Source organism: Parasteatoda tepidariorum, chromosome 4 (assembly GCF_982258835.1).
Source record: "Parasteatoda tepidariorum strain Cologne lab strain chromosome 4, Ptep-v5.0, whole genome shotgun sequence".
NCBI lineage: Eukaryota > Metazoa > Arthropoda > Arachnida > Araneae > Theridiidae > Parasteatoda > Parasteatoda tepidariorum.
This window is the reverse complement of record NC_141758.1, coordinates 14,670,342-14,695,189: the sequence shown is the minus strand read 5'-3', so window position 1 is coordinate 14,695,189 and position 24,848 is coordinate 14,670,342. Positions and strand designations below refer to the sequence as shown.

The window sequence follows — 24,848 nt, the reverse complement described above, 5'->3', positions numbered from 1 at the left end:
TTTGTGCGAGGATAAAAAAAATATTGTGAATGAACATTAAATTTTGATGACGGACATATTAATTATAAAATCAGCTGCATACCTTCATTTATGCAAATCATTATATTGCAAAACAACTTCTAAGCATATTTGGTAAAAATTTAAGGTCGGCATTTTTTTCCAAAAAGAAATATGAGTGAAAAGCAAGTCAACGCAAGAATTCATAGTCGCCTGTCGACATGCTTCTGCATAGTCCTATATACGGCTTTATATCACAACTTTATAAAGCTACATTAATTATGTTAGAAAGTTAGTCGAGAGGATGTCGGGAAAATGACGAAGGTTGCTTATGAATCCACCTTACTTTTCCCGTAAAGTTTACCATGAAAGTTGAATGGCTGTTGTAGGGATCACATACTGCAATACTTATCCCAAAAGTTTCCTGAATATTTTGCAGTATAAGCGAATAAATGTCAAACATTTAACGACACAAAGAATCACAATGGAGTCCTAAAGTCTTCGGTGTTTACTGTGAGAATTAATTCTGATTCACTCTTCACTTTTGTGTTTATGACAATGTTTTCCAAACTGTATTCTTCCTCCAGCTCGATTTTCTTCGTTCCCCACGATTGTAGTTCTGCAGATCCAAACAGTAAAAAAACTGTCGCACAGAATATGTACACTCCCGCTGTCATGTAGAATACGTTGCTCCAATTAGAGAGACTGGGCTGAAATACAACATTTTATTAGAAATTCACATGATTAAAGCAGAATAAGTGTGGAACAATTTAAAAATTTACAAACGAATGGCATAAAAGTGTGATTCAATGAAGCAATAAAAGCAGGGTTCGCACAATTTTAAGAAATTTAAAACAGAAACAGCTTATATAAGTTAATGCTGGTGAGAATTTCATGACGAATAATGCAAAGCCGTAGAGACAATCTGAATCCATAATTGGTAACAAAAAATCCTAAGAGAGGGAATAAAAAGATCTAAAGATCTTAAGATACCGGATAAAGATCTTACAATATGTAACAAAAAGATCTAAAGATCTTAAGATATATGATAAAGATCTTACAATATGTAACAAAAAGATATAAAGATCTTAGGATACATGATAAAGATCTTACAATATGTAACAAAAAGATCTTAAGATACCGAATAGAGATCTTAAGATAGGTAACAAAAAGATTTGAAATTTCCGCACCCAGATTAGTTAAGATCAAGTATTTGCATAAATGCAATTAAAATTTGTTCTCCAGTCTAGATCAATATTATTCTTTGTCAATAGATATAGGTAAATTCACTAGATTCGAATAACTGTCATTAAATTAGAAAACTAGTTTTTTTCATATTACTAAAAGAGTAACGAAATTACTGTAAAGGTTGTTTTTAACAAAACAATCAATAGCACTAGAAATAGGGATATAAGTGAAAAAAGAAACAAATTCAAGCACAAGCATACTTTTTTAGATGGAAAAAGTTGTACTAATCTGGCAACAAAAACGAGAAATTATATCTGTATGGATAATACTGTAAGTTAGCGGAGAAATTCCTTAAATTAACCTTTTCAACGCCTTGATTGTTAAACCTAATGAAATTTTTCGTTTAACAAGTATAGGGTAGAATAAAATATGTTTTGAATATTCCATATTTTAATAGTAATTAAAACAGATTATGATGGGAGCCGGGATAGCCAGGCAGGTAGGGCGCTATACACACGTTCGTGAGAGCGGTAATTTGAACCCAGCAGGCCGAAGACACCCCGTGTAGTAAATGGTGACTGGTGGACATTAAATCGGTTGGATCAAAAACTCCCCCATGTTCCTATGACAAATTATACTTCTGGGGGTACTCAAAAGGAGATTGATCGTTCTCTGGTTCAGGCCAAAATTAAGATCTGTGGATGAATGTATGGATGTATGAATGGGTCCTCCCTATAAGTGGGTGTGACGTATGAGTGTGGCAGAAGTTTAATTCTTGGCCATAGATGACACCGCTAGGAAACAAGAACAATCGCTCCCCTTGCCTTAATGGCCTACAGCAACGACAGTTGCACTATAAATACGGTCATTTGCGAAAAGAGAAACAATGTCAAGAGCAAGCATATTTTGTCAGAAGTTGTACAAATCGGGTAACCGAATCGAGAGAATTTCTATCTGTATGGATATTACTAAAAGTCAATGGCGAGATTCCCTACAATGAACTTTTTATCGCTTTAATTTTTAAACCTAATAAAATTTCTCCTTTAAAAAGTATAGAGTTGAATAATGTATGTTTTAAGTGCTCTGTACTTATGTAGTATTTAAACGCAGACTAGGAACATTCTACATAAACATTTATTTTCTTCAACATAAGACTTGTGATATTTAGTAAAATGTAATTTAATTATACTTACACCAGTAGATGTGAAAATGGCAGCAATCATGGGTCCTATAAAACCAGATGTGCAACCGAATCCATTGGCAATACCATATAACGTTCCTAAAAAGTAAAATTAGATTTCAGTTACAATACAAAAAAAAACAGTAATACAGTATGCAATACATACATCAATGTTAAAAATATATACATCCATGAATTTTTCATAACATGTAAAAAAGTTGTATTTAAAGTATTCTCAGTACATATTTTATGACAAAAATCTAGCGTCCAGGAAAAACTGAATATCTGGAAGTAAAGTTTCTAAAAGAACTTTATTAGGTGAATTTAAAATTGTAAAGGTAGCAGAGATGCCAACATGCTCTGGTTCGTAAAAACGTATTATCTAGTGGTAACGAAATTTAAGTTATACTTAGTTTAGTAATGTTCATTTTGAGTTATCTCTCCACAGCTGCATATCAAAAAATCAAAGTATATTGCAGTTATCAAAGTGACACTTTTAAGAAGTAGGTGTAATTATCCTCATTCTACACGTTTTACTATTTAATTCGCTACCAATTTGCTAACAGCGGAGCAGTTGGTATCTATGGTAATGTTTCTAAAATGACTCTATTTGGTGAATTCAAAATTGGAAAGGTAAAATTTCCAAAAGGTTCTAATCGGTGAATTTAAAAGCGGAAAGGTAAAGTTTTTAAAAGGATTCTATTCGGTGTAATTAAAATTGGGAAGGTAATGTTTCTAAAAGGACTCTATATTTTTGCATGGGATTATCTTTGGATCAACAAATTTTATAATGGTGTGATAAATTCTTTCAATTTTCTGAAAAAACTCTCGAATATGACGATGGCGAATTACGCAAAAAGTAAAATTAACATTAAGTGGTCCAAATTTTGGGTCGCTTTCTTGATCTATGGGGAACTGTGGGGATCATATTTTCCAGATTGCTACTCCTTATGTTGTAAGGATCTTAACCGAATCTGTCGAAAAAACAGTATGTTTTTTTAAGAGAAAGTACGTTTTTATGACTGATTTCGTATTTTAAAATATCCTCTGCGTTTATTAGCCATCATATTTGAAGACACCCCCTCAAACCATTAAGTTTGAGTGATGATGAAACATGAAGATTCGATCTTTAGATCGATAGTTATTCAGGGTGCTTATTTTTTTTGCGTACACTGTACTTAGGTGCAATGAAAAGGTTTACGAATGTTCTGTTTCCTTTTTAATTTTCTGATTCAGTTTAATGCTTCAGAAAAGGCCAGGATAGCCTGGTTGGTAGGGCACCGGGCCCATGTCCAAGTGCTCATGGGTTCGATACTCGCCTGCCGAAGACTTTGCGTGTAGTAAATGGTGACTGATGCACGTTAAATCTGTCTAGTGGCAAAGTCATCCATGTTCACAAATCAATAACTCTGGGGGCACTGATCCAGGAGTTTCCTTGTCTTCAGAACTGGTTCAAAATTACAAGGATATGGAGTTGAGCATTAGTTGTCGTAGACCCAAAATTGGGTCTGCTGTTCAACGACGCAAAAAATAAAATGCCCAAGGAAAAAAATATTTAAATAATTGGAGGGTAGGACATTAAAAGAAAGGACTTTAGTTTTTTTAAAAATTTTCTTTTAAGGGGACTTAAGAGACATTAAGCGCTACTAAAAGCAACTTACCTGAGAAAACTGGACTCATGTCTACATGGGTGACGTTGAAGCCAGAATAAACCGAACCGTCTAGAGCTATTGCAATTACCAGAAAAACTACAATGATATCCAATCGACAGCCAGATGCTGTTATACATAACAAGCAAATAGCAGGGCCGTAGAAACCTGGTAAGAAAAATTGTTTCTCATCTCGTTAATTATGTTTAGAAGTTAAATTTATACAATCACACAAAAACAGTTGAGCTCTCAAGAACAATAAACCTTAACAAAAATATTCGCGATATTGAAGGTGATGTGAACTCGCTTTATCGAAAAAAAATCAACAGAAAACATAAACAAAACTTTTCTTGATTGTTCCGATATAGTAACAAACATTTTATTGTAGTAAAAGGTAAATACGAAATAGTCAGATATTTCAAATACTTTCTACTATTTGCAACCAATTCGGTTACCGTTTTTAAATCACCATTTCGTTGTAATGACATCTAAATAATTTCTAAAAAATTGTGACAACAATTGATTCAGGAGATTTAATTCATAATAAGGAGTCATAATTAAACGTCCTTTCCAAAAAACTCATGATAAGTCCTAAAAACATGAAGGAGATATTTTGAATATATGTATGTATATATATATACCCACTGTGTGCCTAAATTATTATGACCACTTGACAGTTTTATGCAAAATCAGCTATGCTTCACAGTGTTGCCGCTAGAGTGCGAGAAAGCTACAAAAGAGGAAAGTGAACCATAAATAGCACAGTGTTAAGTTTGGAGATAAGGGAGACAAATGTGACTTAACACTAGGTTTACGGGACGCGTCATTTCGAATTTTATAAGGAAAATTACAAAAATCGTTTGCAATTTTATTTTTTTTGTAATGACTTTTATCTATTAATCGAGGTAAATATATATTGAAGTCTATTTTCTTCAAAAGCGTTGAAATTCTCTTTGTGATATACCTATTTCTACGGATATACATCAATTTGACGTGATCGTAATATAGACAAAATTTTAAGTAAATATGCAAATATGACATCAAATAGAAATGTACCGACAATACTTCGATCCGTTATCTCAAATGAAACAAACGATAAATAACTGTTGCCGATAACCAATAATAGCAAGAGCAAACGCAGAATGTCAATTGATGTCAGATTTTGAAGGCTTCAGTTGCTTAGTTCGAGTATTCAAAAATAAAATACTAGAATATTTCATAAATATATATATCATATTTTCATTGCTTTCAAAGTGCAGAGATTCCAACTGCTCTAGACACGCCCAAATATTTAAGAAAACTGCAAATAATTACTAAATAAATGTTCCTATTAAAAGTGGTGAATTATATAAGGCTACGAATTATTTAGAAATAGTGGTGGATAATATCTAGCAAATTAAATTTATTAAACCAAGAATAACAATTAATAAGCTACCACTTTAAAATATATACTATTTGATGTCCAGAGCAAGTTGGCATCTCTGTGAGGACTGCTATATGTATTCGTTCAAGCGTCAAATTGGCGCATGTTCGTATGGATAGGTATATAAGAAATGTCCGTAAACCTAGTGTTAACTTATTATGAATGCGGGGTGATTGCAGGCGCTTGAAGTGTCGGTACCAATATCAGCAAAACTGCAGCTTTTGTGAAGTGTTCAAGAGCAGCAGTAATAAACGTGTATGGACTACCGGGTCTCAACGTATGTCTTGTGGTCGTTACAGGCTGATGAACGCTCGAGCTGAAAGGAGATTTGCCAGAGTTGTCCAGTCCAACAGAAGAGCGTCAAATAGTAGGGAATCTTAATGGAGGTGCAACTGAAAACGTTTCTGAGTAAATTTAACTCAGCACATTGCACCGTATAGGCTACGGGAACCGACGACCTGTTCGAAAGCCTCTGCTGGCAGCCTTGAACAATAGCGGATGTTTCCATACTGCAAGGGAGCATAATGATTGGTCAGTAGATAACTGGAAAACGGTCACGTGGTCTGATGAATTGCGTTTTCAAATACGATATGCACATGGCAGGGATCGGATATGGCGTAAACAGCACGAAAACATGGACCCCAACGGCATTGCGCAACACTTCTAGTTGATGAGGGCAATACTATGGTTGGGGGATGTTTTCTTGGTATTGCATGGCTCCTTTGATTTCTGTGGAATAACGCCTAAATGTCCAAGGGTATTAAAGTGTTTTCGCATATCAAGTACATCCTGTTATGTTAATGGTAGACCCTGCCAGGGATTGAAAGTTTCAGCAAGATAATGCTCTTATTCATACAGCTCTTATTATCGTCAGATGGTTCGAAGAACATGACGTTAACTTTATATTGCTTCGTATGCCCACACAATCACCAGATATCAATCCAATTGAGAATTTGTGGCATGAGTACGAATGGGACATCGGACAGTAGGATTAAGTGCCATCCAATTTGACGGAGCTGACAAATGAAGTTCATCGTATACGGGGACAACTTCCTCTTTCCATCTACCAACATCTCATAGAATCTATGTCAAGAAGAATTCGAGCTGTATTACTGGCTAAAGGTGGTATTGAGGGGGTGGACATAATAATTTGGCAACTCAGTGCATATGTACAGATAGAAAACTATTTTACCATAAATTTTAGCACAAAAAAAGCAGGGAAGACAGATTTTCTTACAATTTCAGAAAAAAAGTGGGTTGTATTATTTTTAAGCCTTGCGAGAGGCACGAATTACTCACTAAGGAAAGATTAGGAAAAACGCCTGCCGATGTGATAATGACACTAAATCTCAAAATAGTAATGTAGGAAATACTAGGCAAGTGCTTTCAGGGCAAAGGTACTGGTCCTTAAAATAACACTAGTGTAGAGAATATAGATAAATGGCTTTCCTTTAAGAAAATGAGGGTGCTAGGCAAGTGTTGGACGGAAAATGAACCTGCGGGGTTGTTATAAAGGTTTTTCCAGTTTTTAATTAAAAAACCAAATTCATTTTGTAAATGTGATAAAAGTATACATTAACTATATTGTTAAATATTCACTTGCCCGATTATCTCTATATAGTTGCTTTATATGCTCGCTCAATATTTTCTACACTGATGTATTTATTCTTTTTGTTTAGAGCCATTTCCTAGCATGCACTTGCTAAGAATATATTAAACTAGATATTTTGTAGAGTTAAAGATCACTGCAAGATATTCGTTGCACTGATATTTTCCCTACCGTATCGTAACTGTAGGAAATAGGATAAAAAAGGCAGTCACTTTTTCATAATAAATAAATAAAATATCTCGACTGGTTGAAAAGTTTATGAGTACAGTAATATAAATAAAGATTAAGTTTCTATTCAGCAATATAGCTCAGGCTTCATAATATAATATAGGCGAAAAAATTTTCTTATTCAGCTTTTATTTTAAAATAACTTTTTCTTGTTCCACTTACTGGTATACATTTGCCTGCTATGCCCTACATCAGTTTTTTTTTTTTTTTTTTTTTTTTTTTAGGGTCAAGTGCCACTCTTGCCCAGTAGGCATTTAACCGGTACTTTGAAAACAGATGCTTCTCCTAAGCAGATATTAAAATATCGAATAAATATAATAATATCAACGATTAAATTAATATGAAATCTGATATAACAAATATTTCGGAAATTCACCGGTGAAATTCGACATGAACTACAGGCTGAAATTTGAAGACCTTCGGGTCATTTTGCCAACATTTCAAAGGGCACAGCACGGCTTTGCTGTAACAAAGTAACGCTTACATAAACCTTTGAATATTTTAAAAGCAGTATCGAGTAAAACCCTTTGAATCGAATTTACTAAAACAGGAATCATACATTAAAAGATTACCACTAGGAAATATTTATCGGCTATTTTGAACAAATCGGTATCTCTGCATTCCTGAATGTTAGTAAATAGTATTCAGGAATGCAGATATCCCAATTTACAACCTGAATACTAGCAATAATTATAGTTTCTTACCAATAGAATTGAATAACTTTCGAATTGCAGTAACGGACATTTTCTCCGATTCTCTCAACTTATCGGCAACAAGTGATGAAACGCAAGCAACGACAGCTTGGAATACGTAAGCCATCGCTGAAATGAATCCATTCTATACGAAAGAAAACATCTCTACATTATTCACAATGAAATAAAAACGTATGATTAATAATAATAAAGGAACGTAACAATAAATATTGCCTAAATACATACCCTCCAACTTATGAAGATTTTGAAAATAATTCTTTCTAGTGGTAGCGAACCAAAGTAGAAATTTTTAAAGCAAATGGATCTCTCATAAAACTTTTATCAGAACTTAAGAATATAGCCATATGGCCTGCACTTTTATAAGTAATAGTGGACAAGTTACGCTAAAATTAATTTTTTTTAAATATTAAGACATTAATTTTGCTACCGTCTGAAAAGAAGATTTCTGAAACTACGGAAATTCCGTAGCAGTTGGAGGGTATGTAAATATATATAGTTGTCTAAATATATTTATATAGATACTTATACAGAGTTTTTTTATATACCTTCTTTTATTTTGCGTTATTTATGAAAAGAATTAAGTAATTTTGTATTTATAGGATTTTAATCAAACTTAATGGCTATATGCATGTTACGGTAAATGTGATTAAGGCGGTAATTTGGCATAATAATTGGAGATTATTCGTATTCTCCAATGATACGTAACAAATGTGATGGGAAAAAGAAAGAAGTATTTAATTTGGTGATGTCTTCCTGTAATTTATCAAAGTTAGTGGATCCGATTATAAGTTGATCCCTTTAACTTTAGTACTCGAAAGTTTTCTTAAAAATCTCGGCTTATATTCAGAAATATGCAAAGAGTTTTTAATGTTCAAACAATTGAAGGCCAAGAGAAAGAACGGTTTATGTCCTTTTTGTCAAAAAAATAACAATTTGATTGCCCCCAGTTGCATTTTGTAGATTGCTAAGTTTTGTCAAATCAAAAACTTGAAAAATTGGTTCTGCCTGAAAGTTACTACACAGTGAAGATAGACTGTACTGTGCAAAAACCCTTCATGTCCTAGCTTTTCTCCGTATCCGAACACAAACCTTTCCTCCGCCCTGTTCTTGAATTGTCTGTTTCAAACTGCACGAAAAATTTGAATTTTTTCATTTGTAGTATTGCGGCCAATTTTATGGTCTTATTATACGAAATGACATCATGCTGTGAGTCTTTTAAATACTTACGGATGCTAGATCGAAGTGAAGAGCAGTACTTAAGTATGTGGGTAATTCTGTCAGCAAAATCAGGAAACCAAATCCTTGACCGAATTGTGCAATCATAAGAGCCCATACGGGAACGGACGTAAATATATCTTTCCATGGAACCACATGTCTCTATAAAACAGAAAAGTTTTTATTGCTCGTAAAACTAACGCACGTAAAAACAAAACATACTTTTAGTGATTAACACAGCTTGCCCGTCAGGCTAAACGGTAAATGACTACGAACTAAATTTGCAAATTATAGACAGATTTTGCTAGTTTTTTATAACGGTTTTAGTAAGTCAATTCTGGCACATGTGGCGAATCATATTAGCCTACAAATTGTTTAGAAATAGTGGAGGATAAAAATATTCTAAATTGAATTTATTAAACCAAGAATCACAATTTATAAACTACCACTTGAAAATATTTATTCGCTGTTCGGATCAAGTTGGCATCTCTTTGTATATGAATAAAACTATTTTTGTGTGTTCTATATTGCATTAATCTCTTCAAACCATTTTAGTAACGATAATAATATAAAAAAATTAAAAGCATTAAAAATTTACACGAATTATTTGTTTTTATTTATCTGGGCTTCGCCGGTCACTGGTGACCCCCGTGGAGCTACGAACAAACTCAGTGCGGGTCACCGGTGACCCCCTTGGCATTCAACGTGTTAATAATGTGACAAGACAGCGCAAGCTTTGAAAAAAAATTGTCTATCATTGCTAAAATTGTAATCTATAACACATACCTGCCAACTCTTCCGGAAGATTTTATTTTCATATTTAAAGTGGTAGTAATACACATGTTATTCCAATTAACTTCTTGAAATATAATGATAATTATAAATGAGTTTGACCACCACTACATATAAATAATTACAATAAATATATAAAAGCCTAATAATACTTGCTCAAGCGAATTTCAAAGGGATCAAAATATAATTATATTTTTGAGTCAGATTGGTTTTCGTTTATTGTTTTACAACCACTCTGAAAATCCATTCTCGTAAAGAATGAAAGTTGGCAGGAATGATAACAGCTAAGATGTGCTTTTGCAATATTTATACAATGCAAAGTATTTTTGACTCATTATTCGTTCCATTATTTCATAGTCGCCAAGTATACTGGTTTTCCCGAAATATTTAACTTTTAAAGAGATTGAAGAAATTATGACTTGTTATGTCATTCTTGATGTAAAGTATTTTATTTAAAATAATTTTTTTCCATGAAATTATGTATATTAAATAAGTTTTTATTTGTTTCGTGAAGGGATTAAACAATTTTCCCAAATTACTAATTTTCAGTTAGTCATAAACAATGAGATTTGTTTGCCTCCATTTATTTGAAGAACAAAAAATATGTTTCGAGAATCACTAATAGAAAGTTGAATGAATTTCAAGTACTACATCAAAAAGTAAGTGCTTTTCAAAGAAAATAAAGATCTGTAATGTCTTTCACTCAAATTTATGAATCTGCAAGAAAATATTCCTAATTTTAAATAAAAAATTTTTTTTACCATACAGAAAAACTAATTTCTGACATACAGTGAAAACTGGTTTCAACTAACCTCTTCGGATTCTTTGTCTTTATTTTGTTCGATGTATAAAAATTCCTCTTTTGAAATTGTTGGATGATTTGAAGGAGTTTCATATATGAAGAAGCACCAAAAGAAGAACCAGATAACGCCTAGTGCACCTAAAGCCAAAACGAAAGATTTGAAAATAAGCAAAAAATATATTATTGACAACTACGTGCTTCAAATATTAGTCTTTTAATTTCAATAAATATTGGAAAATATATTAATAACTGATCAGAAATATTATCCTCGAAATTCTATTTTTCTTTCAAAAATTGTGTAGTTATCTTAATGTGAGTTCACAGTGAGTGCATATTGTGTTCTCCGCGCAAGCGCAGAACATAAATTTCGAAAGTCTACCTGAGAAAGCTTTAAAAGTCTAGCTCCTCGGTGACATCGGTACTCGCTGTGTGATTGAAACAATTTAAATTGAAATATAGTATTATCAACCATGCATGTTTGATACATAATATCACGAAACTTCTCATTTCTCACACACTCAATGTCTGGAATAAAAATAATATCTGAAACACAATATTAAAGTTTTGATAGATTGCTATTTTGTTTTTCGTCTCAAATATCACTTGAACTTTGTAGGTAATAGTAGGGCTAGAACACACTAGTTCGAATGTATTAGTAGGGTTCGAACGTACTAGATCAAAAATGTACTTGTAGGACTAGAAAGTACTAGTAGAACTAGAACGTACTAGTACAAAGTGTCTACCGTCTCAAACCAAATTATCCCTTTGTGTATTTGTTAATTATCCCTTTTTTAAAAAAAATATTTCCTATTTCTCTGTTAGAATCAGTTGGAGAAATTATAAGCTGTCAAATTGTTTTATTTTTTCTCTGTCAGTTAGATTTTTTAAAATTGTTTTGGATTCAAAGGGGTTTGATATCTGATACCTCGAACGAAATAATAACAAGTAAATGCACGCACCCAACCACCTGAAGTGAACGCCTAAGTCGGGACAACAGTTATTATTTTTAATTAAACAATCGTTTTACATAAGCTTTTACATTAGTCTGTGCTTATAAAATTCCTGAAAGTTAGTTAGGATAGAATGGCTTTTGACTAACCTAGTCCAGGTTTTGTTGTTCCCCACTTATTAAGAAAAATTAAAAATCTTACCAAATAAGTAGAAAACGGAAGGCCATCCTCCGAGGAATTCTGTACTGCAAAGCAACCCTGACACAGAGAGTGATGCCACGTTCCCTACCATAATGCCTGTAAAGATGATAGTGGAGAGTCTACTTCGCTCAACTTTGGGTGCCCACTTGCTGATAGCTGCCGTTATGGAAGGCGTTGTCACTCCCTGCAAACACATAAATAATCATTATGCTGTTTTCTTGATAGTACGAGTTTTCTCCCCCCCCCCCGAAGAAAAAATATTTATATCTATACAGGGTATCCCAAAACGACCGCATAAACTCTGCACAGCTAGATTCCTCGTTGGGAGTACATAGAAACTGCCCAAAGAAGCGTTCCTGTACGATCCATAGTTTACGAGAAAAATACAAAAAACAAAGTATGACGTCACTCCCAGTGCAAGGAAAAAACACTTTATTGGACCATTCCATGGCGTGAACAAGCATGCCTCGACATGCACGGCGGAAACTTTGAACATCTGCTTTAAATTGTGCATAGTATACTGCTGTTGATATGTTCAATAAAGTGTTTTTTCTTGCACCGGCAGCGACGTCATACTTTGTTATTCGTATTTTTCTCGTAAACTATGGATCGTACAGGAACGCTTCTTTGGGCAGTTTTTATGTACCCCCAACGAGGAATCTAGCTGTGCAGAGTTTATGCGGTCGTTTTGGGACACCCTGTATATACAGTTCTGGATAATTAAATGTATTTTAAAGAATAAGGTGTTAAACATCATGTCATTAAATCGTTTTTAAGTTACTTCCTTTGAGAAAAAAAAAATGGCATAGCTAAATCATTCCAGTCAATCATACCCTTTAACTACTACGTTAATTTTCGTAGTCTTAAAAAAATATTTTCCCAAGTTTTAGCAAAGATAATATCCTAACATTTTAATTAATAGGAAATAAAGAAATTTCGTCTATCACTACATAAAAAAAATTGAAGCTTAGATATACAGGTATAACAGTGATCCCACGGTTCTTGTAAATTTTCAAAAATGATAACGGGGAGGAGTAATAATAGTTTGATCTACTTAATATATCACTACTTAACTCAAAATAAAAATTATATAGTTTCACTTTGAGCTAACATTAATTAGATATGTTAGAATTAAAGTGAAAGCGAAAAATAAGACTAGTCTAAACTTAAGCTACCGCTTTTTATTTTTTTCCATCCTGATTCTGGTACCGTACACGTACATTTATGACTCACCCGTTCCGAAAAGGTTAAAGAGTTGTCAAGCACTGAAATCACGGAGTGGTGCTTTCAAATAATTCCATGTTTGTTGAAGTATGTACTAAATTTTAATTTTCAATAGCATTTCTTTATATAATATAACCGAAATATGCACATTTGTTTGTAAAAAGATTTTCTCATTTAGCAATTTTTCTTAAATATTTATTTTTTGTACTTTAATGCAAGCGGTAATATTGGGCTTAAATTTCATCGTTACTTTAATAACCATTAGATATACCATTAAGAAAAATTATATTGTTAAAGATTCCAAACTAAACTTACAACATTTGAGCCACAAGCAATTTGCTCAAATCTTAATGTGTCATAACCATTTATGTATTAATGGATCACTTTCTTTATGACTGTCTTGGGGTAGTAAATTTTATATAGTAATTTATTATTTAAATCACAATTTATCCTTTAACTTATCAATTAATTGCAACTAATTTTTATTTCTGAAAATAATATAAATTATACTACTTACATCAGCCAATCCTTGAAGAATTCGGATAGCAACAAAAGCATATTTATCCAGATATGCAGCAAAAGGAGATAAGAGGGTGAAGACTGATGTAGCCAATACTCCTCCGCCAAATACCCATTTGGCACCAAACTTTTCAGCCAATATTCCACCAGGTACATGACTCATCACATAACCATAGAAATAGGCTGACAAAATTGTCCCCTGCGTTTGAGTGTCCCAGTTGAATTGTTCACCCTAAAACAGTTTTTGAATTATAATTAACAGTTTTTGAATTATATTTTTATGTCTTAAATTTTTTTCAAAAGCTTAAATTCTCTCTTTCAGAACTTAAAGTATTTGTCAATATTCTCGGTATATGTAAAAAAATTCATTGCTATTATTTAAATTCTTTCCTTCTGTGCCCAGATTTTTTCAACGTTTTTTCAATCTTTCTGATTGAGGATAATTTTTCAGTGCTGAAAAAAAAATGATAAATTTGCTTTTACTGCTGCATTAGATTTTAAAATCATTCTAATCAGTTATTCAAGTAAATTGCTTTTCATAACTACATTATTATCTTCCATAAAAAAATGCTCATTGCATGATATTGCATTTTTTTTGTATTACCTGGGTGATTTTCGCTTTCATCATTGAAACTATTATTTACTTAATTGTTTATTTACGTGAGGGAACACTTAAAAAACTATTTTTTCTTTTGTGTTTGTATGAGAATTCTTGAAAGTTGCTTTTAATCATGGAAACTGAAGTTTGACTAGTATTGTTATTTAATGTTATCACATGAAAAGATTCGAAAACTAGAACAAAAAACACAAAGGAAAGTAATGAAAGCTTTCTGATGCAGGAGGTGATATCCGAACACTGCATGGGGAAAAATGACACAGTTTCTAAAAGCTTTAAGCAAAACTTGATAATGAACACATAAAAGATCCTTTAAATTGTGAAAACAGTTTTGTCATATAAAAACTTCTGAAACATTAACTGCCCGTTAAATAAGTAAAGAAAGAAAATCTTCACAATTTTAATTTAGATAAGGAAGAACCCTCTGGGTTAGTTATTCTGTCAGCACAGTATTATTCAGACAGCAGTTATCTCGTGGTGACACTTTTATACAGTAAGCTTAATTATCCTTATTCAGTATTGCTATTCAGTATTATAAGTATTGCTATTTCAGGGCTGCCAACCTTCTACGCTTTTTGTAAACATTTATTCTAGTGGTACTTAAGTTTATATATTTATGTATTATTTTTTCAATTCATTTGAACTTATTTTCCATGCCACCACCCATAAAAATTTGTATGCAACGCCACTTTATTCCGGCTTTCTTGTTGTGAGGCTTTTGAAATGATAACAAAATTACCAAAAATATTGAAAGTTTTGGCTTTTAAATGTCTACCACTCTATAATATATTTTTCAAAAAGTGTAGCAGGCCTGCTATTTAATTTGCTAGCAATTTATTAAAACTTTTGCAGAAAGAAGCGGAATAGTTGGCAATTTTGGAAATGTTTCCATTTTTTTTTTGTCCAACCCCTGCAGTATGACTCTGAAACCTCTTTGAAAATATGCATTTCATTTAGTTTCAAAAATAAATAAATTTATAAATAAATAAAATAATCATCATCTTTATTTAATTCATTCATATGTTGAAACTAATTAACCATAGCACAATTTTGCACATTTCATCCTTAACTCACAGATTTTTTGAAAAAAACCGGCCAAAAAATATTTAATTTTTTTTTAATGTAAAAAATACCTGCTGCTCCTAGTTCAACTTTTCTATTGGTGGACAATTTTGATAAACTGCTCTTTTGTTCCATGGACAAAGGCTATATTTTATTCTTGAATAAATAAGTGTTATAGCTTACAATCCTATGTGAATGATCAATAAAACGATTTTAAATTCTCGATTAAAATTATCGCAGCATAAAATACAACGCCGCTCGAATTATCTCGAGTGTATACGGTTATTAATCGGTAGTTCGATCAGACCACTGTGAAAGATATACACGTACAGCACGAGTCATTTAATATAGAATATAGTTAAAAAAGAGAGTGGTAGCAAATATATGACTAAAAATTTATTTTATTTATCAATATTATTGGTTTGCCTTACTCACTTGTCCACCACTACAGATTCAATTCTCAAATATATAAGATAAATTTTGCTCAATTACTTTTATAAAAGGTTTTGGATTCATGGGCACAACTGGTTCACTTTTAAACAGTCTACGCGGACTACTCATAAAAGACCGTGTGGAGGCTTCTTGATGTAGGAGGTGATGGTTTAGCTCGCTCAAATTAACTCGAGGGCAGAAGTTAATGTTAAAGGGTTAACAATTGATAACAAATCATTTTAATAAAACAATAAATTATGGTTACAGTGGAGAAAAAGTAAATTAATTTCTTTATTACTTACCGTAAAAACGGTACTATTTTTTGGCGTATCATCATGGATAAAGTTGGGGCATTCTGCTACTTGGTTGATGGAATCATTCAGTGAAGACAGAGGAGCATTTGTTGTCTGGTTGACCATTGCCACAATAGCCACGCTGAGATTCGTCCTCATGGCAAAAACATTGAATATACCAAGACTTCCAAGGAGAACCAATATGTACCTTCTTGGTATATAAATTGTTTTCACTGTTGATCCAATTGTTTCTAAAATTAAAAACACCATTCTTAAGAATTTATGCTTGTTTAATTTTTCAATATGCAAAAGTGTATGTTGCGCAAAAAAATTAGAGCACTCTGAAAACATTTGATCTAATGATTTGATTTTCATGAACTAGAGCTTGATTTTAATGGTTCTGGGCTTATCTTTAAATGAATTAATTTGAGCGAATTATATACTGAGTTACGAAATCAGACTAAAAAACTTACTTTCTTTGAATAAACAGACTTTTCATTTGGAGAAATCGGATTCTTGATCATCGAAACGGAAATACGGACGGAATAGTGATATTCGAAAGGAACAAGCGGAACGGAATAGGGATATTCGAATTCTAGATCATCGAAACGGAAGGATGGAATAAGAATATTCAGATTCTTGATCATCAAAACGGAAGGACAGAAAAGGAAAATTCAAATTCTTTATCATTAAAATGGACTGACGAACGGAATAGAAATATTTGGACAGATCAAACGAAACGGAATAGGAATATTCGGATTCTTGATAATCGAAACGGAAGGACGGACAGAGTAGGAATATTGGGTTTCTTGAGCATCAAAACGGAATAACGGATGGAATAGAAATATTCAGAATATAATTGCTTTCTCAAAGAAGTTGCATTTTTTAAAATTTTCATTTCTCAAGAGCTAATCGAACTATTCCCTTAAAATAATGAATCTTGTCATTTGAAATTATCTATAGATAAAAATCAAAATTTTTTACAGCATCATTAAAATGAAAATATAATAATTATTTATTAAATTTTTTTTTTTTACATGATATTGCTTTTTGAAAACAAGTTTTATAACTGTAAGCAATTTTTTTTATTCGCCTTATTAATTTCGAATGTACCGGAAAGCAAAATTAACAATAAAGGGTGCTAACTTTCAATTGTTTTCCTGCCAAAATTATTGGGATCTTTCTTTCTAAATTGCGTCGCCCCCCCCCCCCCCCTGTTTTGAGAGGCAAGAATCCAAATTTGCTAAACGCAAATTTCAAAAAATGAACCAGAGGTTTCACGTACTTCTTTAAACACTATATAAACATAATCATTACGTAACACTGTATATTAATTCACGAGCATAATTTTTTATCCATACGATATCTTCGCATTCAGGTATCTAAACGTGAAAAGATTTCCTTCCATTATTAACATATATTTATAATAATTTTAAAGTTTGTTGAAAGAACAGCATAAGCTTGTAAAAGGTCTTTTGGAAAAAAACTTAATTTAAAAATAAAGAAACTAGGCGATTTATGCAACTGGACGGCATTATATTACGAATGTGTCCAATAACGTGTCTAATATCGTAAATACGCGTTTTAGGTTATACAAAGTTTCTTATAACACTATGCATTTTAAGCTATGTTCTTTTTTCTTCCTCTTATGTGCTTTGAGCTGTGTCTATTCATCACCACCTACATCAGAAAGCCTCCACACGGTTTCTTATAAGTAGTCTGCGCAGATTATTTAAAAAGTGAACCACTTGTGCGCATGAACCCAAATTCTATTTTAAAAGAACTTGAACAAGAGTAGAATACAAAGTGCCTGTCCGCGAAGCGGACAATTGACTTTTTCATCTGTGGTAGTGCCCGTGGGCGCTTGTAATGATGTTGGTAAAAAGATAACCACAGGAGTGCTGTGGATGTCTTGGGTGATCATCGGCATGATGGGGAGATCACTGCGCTACTGCTTATCGGCTAGCAGGGATCGTAGTAGGTTCATGAGGTCTTAGTCCTTCAGTAGTTGCTGCATTTCTTTAAAAAGCAGCATGAATCTGGTGGCATTGTCCGAAGTTTTTGCTGGCTTGGTTTGTCGTCCTCTGGATTTTCTTTTGGGTCTTGCACCGCAGCCTGAGAAACAGGCTGGGTGCTCACCTAGGCAGTTTACACATTTCGCTGGCTCGCCCCTTGGCTTTGTACAAGTGTACGTGAAATGTGCATGGGCACACTTCATACAGGCGGGTTCAGCTGTGCAGGACTTCTGTGTATGTCCGAATTTCTGACATCGGAAGCATTGTATTTCGTGGCGCCCGCCACGAAATCTTTCTATCTGTACAGGGGTATCAAACAGTCTTTTGATGATGAAGATGTTGCGATGTTTTTCGCTATCTGGAAGTATAACCAAGTAGAGGGGGAGGGGCTTAAGTTCCTGGCCACGCCTCTTCTTTAGCTGTTCTATCCTGATTGGCCGTTGCTCAAAAACTTTTAGTTCTTTCTCGAGATCGGTGATTTCGACTTCTGAATTAAGTCCTCGGATCAGGGCTTTTAAATTTCTGCGGGTGGTTTGTAGAATTTCCATCGGTTCAGAATTTTCAGCTGGAGTCTCGACGATTGCCGGGGCTGCAGTTGTATCAGGTGGAGAATCTGTCACATTAGTAGTGGAGTCGATCTTTTTATTCGGGCGATGGGGTTCGCTATCTGAGTCGGGTCCAGTGCTATTTTATGTCGCCGGGTTGACACTGCACTTTTTCCTCTTCTTCTTTTTCTTTGGTTTTGTAGTAGTAGAGTCTGTCTCAGGGGTGGAACTAGGGATACGCACATCTGTGTTGACGTCGGTTACGACTGGGATTGGCTCCTCTGAAACAATTGGAGTATCAACTGTTGTTGGGGAATCGACTGTAGTTGGCGTCTGGGTGGTTGCTGAGTCTTTAAGGGCTTCCAATGCTTCAATAGAGTAAATCCACTCGTAGTAGGAAGGATAAAACTTGTGTGGATTAGGTGAGCTTTCAATGAACCTAAGGGTTTCATCGGCACTGTCTTCGTAATCCTTCAGAAAATCTTCAATCCCTTCGTAATCCACGGTTCCATCATAAGAAACAAGTCTTAGGTTGTAGATCTTTCTTCTCATCCGCTCTCTCACTTCATCGTGGTCTATGGCTGGTTCGCGTGAGGGTCGGAAAGCCTTCCCTCCACGTCCGAATCGTTGAGTAGTCATCGTAGTAGGAGCTCGGTTTCAACACAACCTTACTCTAGCAGATCCAATGATCAAATGATTTTAAAAGAACTTGAGAGAAATTTAACATATATATTTGAGAATTGAATCTGTAGTGGTAGCGAAGTAAATAAAGCAAACCAATTATATTCATAAATTAAACAAATTTTTAGACATATATTTGCTACCACTTTCTAATTTTTAATAGATTTCATATTTAATGGTTCTTTAACTAATTGTTTACCTTCATAGTGGACCGGACTACCTACAATAAACCGTGTGGAGGCTTTTAGTTATAGGAGGCGTTGGTCTATTCTACATGTTACATTGTCACTAACTCTGTTGTCCATCGTGACTGAGAACTTGAGCTATCACAGAGCATCCAGCTAACGCAGTTGGCGCATGCGCATAAAAAATGTTTTCTACCACATTGTGTGCTTCCGTGCTTGTCATCTCGGAAAAAGCGGTGAGTGAAGTGATTCAATTGTTTTTACTTGTTAAATAAATATGTATTAAATGCTTATTTTAGAAATTTAATTATTTAACTACTTTTCGTTACGTCCAGGCGAAGATGTAAAGCTAAGATAGAACCAACCGAGAAAAGTAAGAAGTAACTTTCGCATTATTCGATTTCTTAGTGCATTTAGAGCCATGTCCAAAATAAAAAGCCAACCGATGATGTACTTTTTCAAATAAATGCTTTACATATATAAACCACTTTTTGTGACTGGGCTTTAATGGATTTAATCATTTAATGAGTTTAATCATTTCATAGGTAATGAAGTAAAAATTAAATTATTGCAATTTTATTTTCGCAAACTAAGTGCTTTTCGATCAACCACTTCAAGTTTTAAAAATATCAAGTCTGTAGCTTTATTAGGAACGTACAGTGTGCAAAATAAATAAAGGACCCCCCCCCCAAATAACAAGCTATCGGATGATAGAATCTTCTCGTTCTAGGACACAATTTTAAAGGTTTGAGAGGGTGGCCTCAATATACAAATTAACTAGGGCAGGCAATAATTTAAGTTACGGAATTCAAACACAAAAACGAACTTTCTCTAAATAAGCATACCTTTGTTTCAATAGATTTGGATTTGTGACCCTAAAATATAGGGGGGGGGGGTCACAAACTGGAAAATGCTGTCCCATTAGTTTGGTCAGGTGAATGGTTCAAAATTAGGATCCCTTAATGTTAATTTCGCTTTTTACTTATCTCACATGCGTAATTGAATGTAATGCGTCTCGAGAAATTTTTAAGCGAATTTAAACCTTTTTTTTTCTCCACACAATTATAAATTCATTTAGTCAAAGATAATTCCATGCAAAAATAACTTTTGATAAATACTTATTATTTTTTATTATTTTTTTACCATTTAAATTTTTATTATTTAATTTTTATTATTTTATTTTTATTATTTTGTTTAATATTAGTCGGACAAATTTTGAATTGTAAGGTAGATAATTTTCAAATCATTTTAAAGAATGTAATTTTAAAAAACAAATTGCAAAATTTGAGAGAAATTATTGAAGTAGGCTTCTGAGAAATCGAATTATGAAAAAGTCAGATATTTAAAAATCGAAAAATTAACCCATTTGGGGTCACCCTCTGGAACCATTAAGATTAAGTCTTAGAACGTGATGATCCGATCATAAATGAAAAATAATTCAGGGGGATCAGTTTTTTATCTTGTGCACGGTAAGACTGCAATTCATATGACGACTTTTGATTAAATTGTGGCTCAAAAGCTTGCTTGAAGCAAAGAGGTAACAGCTATATAATTTTTTATCTGTCTCAATTTCCAAGCTACTTTTATAGCTGTTTTTATAACGTAAAATGAGATCAATATCTAAAATTAAAAAAAACATAAACCGCTTACAGTATAGTTTGTTTTATTGCTGATATTTATTTCATGTCACGTGCTTTTCTCTATTTTTACTTTATCATATTTACTGTGGTTTCCTTCAACTTTTACAGGTGATTCTTTTTATAGAAAACACACACACCGTTTGCTAAAATAAGATATTGACAGGAAAAAGTGTTATGTACAAATTATATTTGATGTTTCTTTTTATTACACTTATTAACTTTTCAAGATCATTTAATTAGGCAATAAAGTACTTATATTATTGGAACTCCACGTCGCAGAGATTAATTTATATAAGCTTTTGAAAGCAAATAATAATTAAGGAAACAAGGTCATAAAATTTGAATTCAATATTCAAGTATTGTTTTATTCGAATTTGAAGGTTATTTAATTGCCGATTGTAAAAACATTATCCATGGCAAAGTTTCAATTGTTACTTTGTATAGAGTGAGCAAAATAAAAAAAAACTGACCACCCGGAATAACTTTTGATCTAATGATCGGATTTTCACGTTCTGGAACTCAATCTGGAAGGTTTTAGTGAGTGACCTCAAATATGCTAATTAATTAGTGTAGACGATATTTTAAGTTACGAAATCAGGTGCAAAAACATACTTTCTCTGAATATACATACCTTTTTTCAACTAATTTGGATTTGTGATCTCAAAATAAAGGGTAAAGTAGTTTGATCCAATAGTTTGGTCACTAGAGCGCTCCAAAGTTTGAACCCCTTAATCTTAATTTTACTTCTTGCATATTTCACCATATCTTGAGAAAGTTTGAAGCGAATTATAAAATTCAGTTAGCCAAAGATAATTCCATGCAAAAATAATTTTCAGTGAATATTTATTATATTTTTTATTTTATTTAATATTAGTCGAAAACATTTTGAAATGTGCGGTATATAATTTTTAAGTCATTTTAAAAAATGTAATTTTAAATTGCAAAATACAAAACTTGAGAGAAATCGGTCTACTAGTTTCTGAGAAGTTAAATTCTGAAACAGACAGATGTTTAAAATTCGAAAAATTAATATATTTGAGGTCGATGAAATATGTTAATTTTTTTTTTTCGTTTTTAAAAATGATGCACATTTATCGTCAAACAATGTTGGAAACTGAAAGAGTTGTAAGAAACGTATCGACGCTTATTTACATTACAGAAATAAATAAATAAATATTTAAATCATATGCACAGCTTGCTTATGGTTTCATTTCTGTATTTAATTTTTTTATACTGTTACAATATATTTCTGAGAATTTGCAAAGAAAAAAATAAAGAAATACAACAAAATTAAAAGCCAATATATTAGCCTGTCCAAACTGACTCCATGGTGATATATTACTCAGCTATTTTTACATAAAATAAAATTTTAAGTTTTGAGTAACTGATTAATCAGCATTAATGAAGTGTTATCAAAAATTAAAATGCAATTTATTAACTCCAATTAAAAATTATTATGAACATGAATTAATCAGCTGCCATTGCATAAAATAAAGTTAAATTTTGAATGACTAATGTATCATTATTGACGAAATTATATACAATATCCAAATCTAACTTTATAACTGAATTAGAACAGATACTTAAAATAAATTACTCAGCTATTATTATATGGTAAGGAATTTTAAATTTGGAAAGATTTATAGGAAAAATATACTAAAAAAATTCAAGAATCAACTTTTTTTAGAACTGATTGTAGGATTAATTAGTCAGCTATAAATTTTAACATACAATTTTAAATTTTGACTAAATAATTTAACAGTTTCAAATTATTGCAAGCAAAATTCGAAATAATTTTTTTAAAAACTTTTAAGAACTGATTCTGAAAATAAATTATTCAGCTATTATTACATGCTAAAGTGTTAAATTTGGAGTGACAGATTCATAGAAAATATATTTAAAAAAAAAATAATATTAAATTATTAACCTATTTAGAACTGACTGTAAGATTAAATTAGTCAGCTATGCATTTTAGCATGCAATTTTAAGGTTTGATTAATTGATTTACTAGTTTTGAATAACCGCAATCAAAATCATAAATTTTTTTTTTTTTAATATTTTCAGAAATTCTAAAAATAAATTACTAATCTATTATTACATGGTAAGGAACGTTAAATTTGAAGTAACTAATCTATAGTAAAAACGTAGTAAAAAAATTCAAGAATTAAATTATTAACCTTTTCAGAACTGATTGCAGGAATTTATTAGTCAGTTATACATTTTAACATGCAATTTTTAATTTTGATTAATTGGTTTATTAGTTTTAAATTATTGTAAACAAAATTATAAGTAATTTCTTAAAGAATCTTTTCAGAACTTATTATAAAAATAAATTACTCATTTACTATTACATGGTAAGGAATGTTAAATTTGAATTAACTAATTTATAGTAAAAGCAGAGTAAAAAAAACTCAAGAATTAAATTACTACCATTTTTAGAACTGATTGTAGGAATTAATTAGTCAGCTGTTCATTTCAAGATGTAATTTTGAAGTCTGATTTTAAATTGATTTATTAGTTTTAATTAGTATAATTGTAATCAAAATTAGAACTAATTTTTTTAACTTTTTCAGAACTGATTTTTGAAATAAATTGTTCAGCATGACGTAAAATTTAAGTTTTTCAGTAGCTTATACTTTTTTAATTTATTTTTGCCTAGTGTCATTTTAAAAGTAACTCTTCCTTTTTCAAATAAGAAAAGGGAGTTTTCATAACTGCTTCTTCATTAAGATTCATTTTCTGAAAAACATGTTTTTTTTTTACCTTGTTTTTTTAATAGTACAAATATTTACATTCGGTTTTGAAGTCAAAGCTCATCAGTGTTTTTTCTTAAAGAAATTAAATGATAGCTAAATGGAAGAAATATCCACTTGATATAAATGAATAAGAATTATCATTTTTTAAACCAAACGTTTATAATGTATGGGCAATTTTTTTTTGTGACCGGGAATTTAAAAAAAAAGGTTAAAATATTTTCAACAAAATCAAAATAATAATAATATTAATAATAATAATAATTCACTCACTCGAACATTTTTCTGAAAGGCTGATTTTTCTCTCCGAAAGACTGATTTGTCTATCTGAAAGGCTGATTTTTCGGTCTGAAAAGCTGATTTTTCTATCTTGCATGGCTACTCTTGTCAGGTCAACTCTAAATAAATTACAGAACAGGTCCGATGCGATTCTCTCATTTTTGATAAGTTGAGAGTATAAATATAATGTAAAAGCAGTAAAATATCCACTCAGAAGCAGTAAAAATAAAACAAACAATTATCTTTGAAATGACTAATAGAAATTTATGTCAGATGAAGAAAGATAGTATCATTCATCATCAGTTTATAACATTACGTGAACAACAAAATTTTTGATTTTTGTTATTTTATGTCTAATGAACAGAAAGTGTATTTTTTTTGTTAAAATAAATTGTAAATGAAATACGCATAAGCGTGTCGGAATGAATAAAATCTCATTTTTAGATTAAATTGTACAATAAAAATGAAAGCAAAGGAGTTGAAGATAAATTCAGCGTTCCCAAGTTCAGGTTTTTTTTTAAAACTCGTAGCAAAAGTAAGATAAATCTAGATTTTTTTTAGCTATCAATAAATATTTAATTAAAAAGAAATATAAGTGTAAGGTCCGCGCTAAGTATTCGCCACCTCGCCAAATGAGATAAAATCGTAAATTTGGCG

At 32.0% G+C, this 24,848-nt stretch overlaps 1 protein-coding gene across 1 annotated transcript; it reads right to left on the bottom strand.

Moving 5' to 3' along the window:
• LOC107447503 (sialin) lies at positions 1–24,362 on the bottom strand. Its single transcript, XM_087160710.1, has 10 exons — positions 24,186–24,362; positions 16,103–16,344; positions 13,689–13,922; positions 11,948–12,131; positions 10,807–10,934; positions 9,215–9,364; positions 7,979–8,111; positions 4,027–4,182; positions 2,379–2,464; positions 1–707 (listed from the first exon to the last, which is right to left on the bottom strand). Exons 1-10 carry the CDS (start codon positions 24,286–24,288, stop codon positions 477–479), a joined length of 1,647 nt encoding a protein of 548 aa, XP_087016836.1. The 5' UTR covers positions 24,289–24,362; the 3' UTR covers positions 1–476.
• Positions 24,363–24,848: the final 486 nt, after the last annotated feature.